This window comes from Diabrotica undecimpunctata, chromosome 5, assembly GCF_040954645.1.
Source record: "Diabrotica undecimpunctata isolate CICGRU chromosome 5, icDiaUnde3, whole genome shotgun sequence".
NCBI lineage: Eukaryota > Metazoa > Arthropoda > Insecta > Coleoptera > Chrysomelidae > Diabrotica > Diabrotica undecimpunctata.
In genome coordinates this window covers 13,318,465-13,321,604 of record NC_092807.1, presented here as the reverse complement: position 1 = coordinate 13,321,604, position 3,140 = coordinate 13,318,465, and the positions used below count along the sequence as shown (strand labels likewise).

The following is a 3,140-nucleotide window of genomic DNA, read 5'->3' as shown; positions in this document are numbered from 1 at the left end:
ACTGTATGATCCAGAACTGTCAATTTTGAAATAACTTTGTGTCATGTCCTCGGTAGTATAGTAGTCAGTATCCCTGCCTGTCACGCAGGAGACCGGGGTTCGATTCTCAGTCGGGGAGGACTTTTTTATTAATATTATTACATTATTGTCATTTTTAAATATGGATATTGCATTTTAATTTGTATTGTATTATTATATGGAATTATGTTGCACTGTATTGTAGTGTATTTTTTTATGTATATTATTGTCATTTTTAAATACTTATGAATATTGCAGTTTAATTTGTATTGTATTATTATATTAATAACAAAATAAACAATGAATTTTACTGCAGAGTATGTGTAAAAAAAATTTTTGCATTCAACTTCTTTCATACATATATGAAAATAAAAATATACATTTTCATCAAAATATTGATTCAATCCTTCATTGTTAGTAAGTTGTTATTAATTCTGTTTTTCTTTCTGATATGTCTTACCTATAGAATTACATATGTAATGACTGTGCAGATTGACTCCCAAATAAATTTGTAACGGCGAATGCGTGTATAGAAGTGTAAATTCCACCGGCAGTCCCACTGGACTGCCACACCCGTTTTTTTCTACTTGCTTTTATAATATATTTAGCTTGGACTCGTAATTTCATATATTCAACGATATTTTCCAAGATTTTGTGAGGCTTCATTTTATTGCACGAGTTTTTATATGGTTTAATAATTTTATTACACTCTGCATTCCAACATGGAAGATAATTTATTTTCATAATTTTTGTTTTGCCTATGATTGATGGCAGCGGTATATATTACTGATATGAATGAATTTAGTAATTTATCGATAGACTGATCTCAAAAACAAACTTTGTTTAATTTGTATTTTGAGAACGATTTTCGAAGTGGAAATCGAAATGCCAAAATAAACTTATTTTAAAGTAAAATCGTGACTTATTAACATGCCACAAGAAAATAGCTTCAGAATAAAATCAATGATTTATTAATACACCATACACCCAGTATGTGAAATGCAACCCCATAACTGATTCATCAATAAACACAATATATATGTAGAGAGAGAATTATAGAGGAAATGATTTCTTGTTCCGGTTCGAACAGGAAGTGATGCCGCCATTACGGCCTTCAAAGCCAGAGCGATACATCAACGGTCTTTTGTTTGTTTGTTTGTCCTATCTCCTCGGCCCGAATCCATACAATAAGCACTTAATTAATTATCTTCATTCTTGTTTGGGTCCTTTGCGTTATCCTTCGTTCCCGATCTTGAATTGCATGCTGTTTGTTTTGTAAGAAACTTACAAAATGCATACAAATGGTCTCCTGCGGATATTTCGATAAGGAAAACGAATTCCAAAATTTCTCAACAATCGAAAAAATATTGAATAAAATTCTGAAATTAAAGCATTATTAGTCTAATACTCTAGTACAGTGATTCCCAAGCTGGGGGCGATCGCCCCCCGGGGGGCGATTTGAGATATTCAGGGGGGCGATAGAGCGAATGGGGCCATATGGGGGGCGACAGAGAAAAGAGGGCGATAAGGGGGGCGTTTAGCATCCGGAAAACGAGAAATGGGTAATTGAGAAAAATAAGAATAGAGAAAAAAATACAATACTTTCGATCGGATATCCATAGCATAATAAAAAGTAAATATATGTATACCAATGCAGGTAATAATAACACAAACATCTCGTCTAGTCACAGATCTTATCGAACAAGAGGCGTCACAATATTAGAATCATTATTAGTCACAATGTTAGAATTCGGACAGAGACGTCGACGCGTGGCAATATAATTATTTATTGAGAATTGCGAGATAGTGTTTTTATTCTTTGACTTCTTAATAAGTTGTAATTAATTACTCTTTTGTTTTGCTCTCAAAATGTCAGCATCTAAAAAAAAGTGCCGGCAGTACTCAACGGAGTATTTGAAATATGGATTCATTGAATTGCCAGGGAATAAGAATCTGCCATTGTGTCTCATTTGTGCAAAATCTTTGTCAAACGAATCCATGAAGCCGCCTCGTCTTATGGATCACTTGAAGAGGATTCATTCAGATAAGTCAGACAGACCCGTCCAATATTTTGCGGTGAGTAAAAGTCTTTTGTTTGTAGGATGTATTTTTTTCATGTACAGTTACAATCATTGAATAGTTTACAGACTTACGTATCTAGGAGCTTATTTTTTAAATTTTTACCCCGTTTAAACGCACCTTTTACGTCAAAAGTGTAAACTATTTAGTAATCGTAACTGTACCTAGGTATCAACATATTATAATTATTTTTACTTTCTATTACCAAAAGTCAGACTGAAAGAAAACCTTTTTTAAACTTTATTACCATTACTTATAATAATTAAAGTGAATGTGTATTTCTTTCGTTTACAGGAGCTCAAGGCAAAGTATGAAAGGCGAGTTACTGTTGGGTCATTGATTGCAAAAGCTACCAAGAAAAACGACAAGGGTTTACTTGCTTCCTACAAGGCATCATTCTTAATAGCAAAAAGTGGCAAGCCGCACACAATTGGAGAAGAACTCATCCTTCCAGCTGTCAACGAGATAGTTGATACTATGTGGGGACCCAGTCAGGCCAGCCAAGTAACAGATGCAGTTCCTCTCAGCAATAATACTGCCTCCAGAAGGATTGATAAAATGGGAACGAATGTCGAAGATGTTCTCTGCAACAAATTGAAAAGCAGAGAGTTTACTGTGTAACTTGACGAGAGTACCCTGAGTGACAGCACAGCTTTGCTCCAATATGTCCGATTCATTGACGACAATGGAGAAATGGCCGAGGAAATGCTATTTGTTAGAAGTCTGATTACTGATACAAAAATATCTTCCATATTTGAGGTCATTAAGAGATTTTTTGAGGAAAAAGAGATTCTCTTATTAAATATGATCGCCTGTGCTACTGACGGTGCAGCAGCAATGACAGGGCCATTGGGGATTTATTGCACATCTGAAACAAGCAGTACCTGGAATTTTGTGTGTTCACTGCATCATTCACAGAGAGCATTTGCCTGTCAAGAATTTGAGTGGGAGGTTGCACGATTCTCTTCGACTTGTCATAGATGCGGTAAATCAAATTAAAGCAAAACCAAAGAATGATCGAATATTTCGTACACTTTGTGAAG

General features: G+C 34.8%; 1 protein-coding gene across 1 annotated transcript; it reads left to right on the top strand.

Moving 5' to 3' along the window:
- Positions 1 to 1,887: 1,887 nt before the first annotated feature.
- LOC140442089 (protein FAM200B-like) lies at positions 1,888 to 2,718 on the top strand. Its single transcript, XM_072533161.1, has 2 exons — positions 1,888 to 2,094; positions 2,392 to 2,718. Exons 1-2 carry the CDS (start codon positions 1,888 to 1,890, stop codon positions 2,716 to 2,718), a joined length of 534 nt encoding a protein of 177 aa, XP_072389262.1.
- The last annotated feature ends 422 nt before the right edge of the window (positions 2,719 to 3,140 follow it).

Excerpts from the sequence above, each read along its gene's own strand:
- LOC140442089 (XM_072533161.1), top strand. The coding sequence starts at position 1,888 with ATGTCAGCATCTAAAAAAAAGTGCCGGCAGTACTCAACGGAGTATTTG. Across the intron at positions 2,095-2,391 it reads GACCCGTCCAATATTTTGCG|GAGCTCAAGGCAAAGTATGA; the intron begins GTGAGTAAAAGT and ends TTTCGTTTACAG.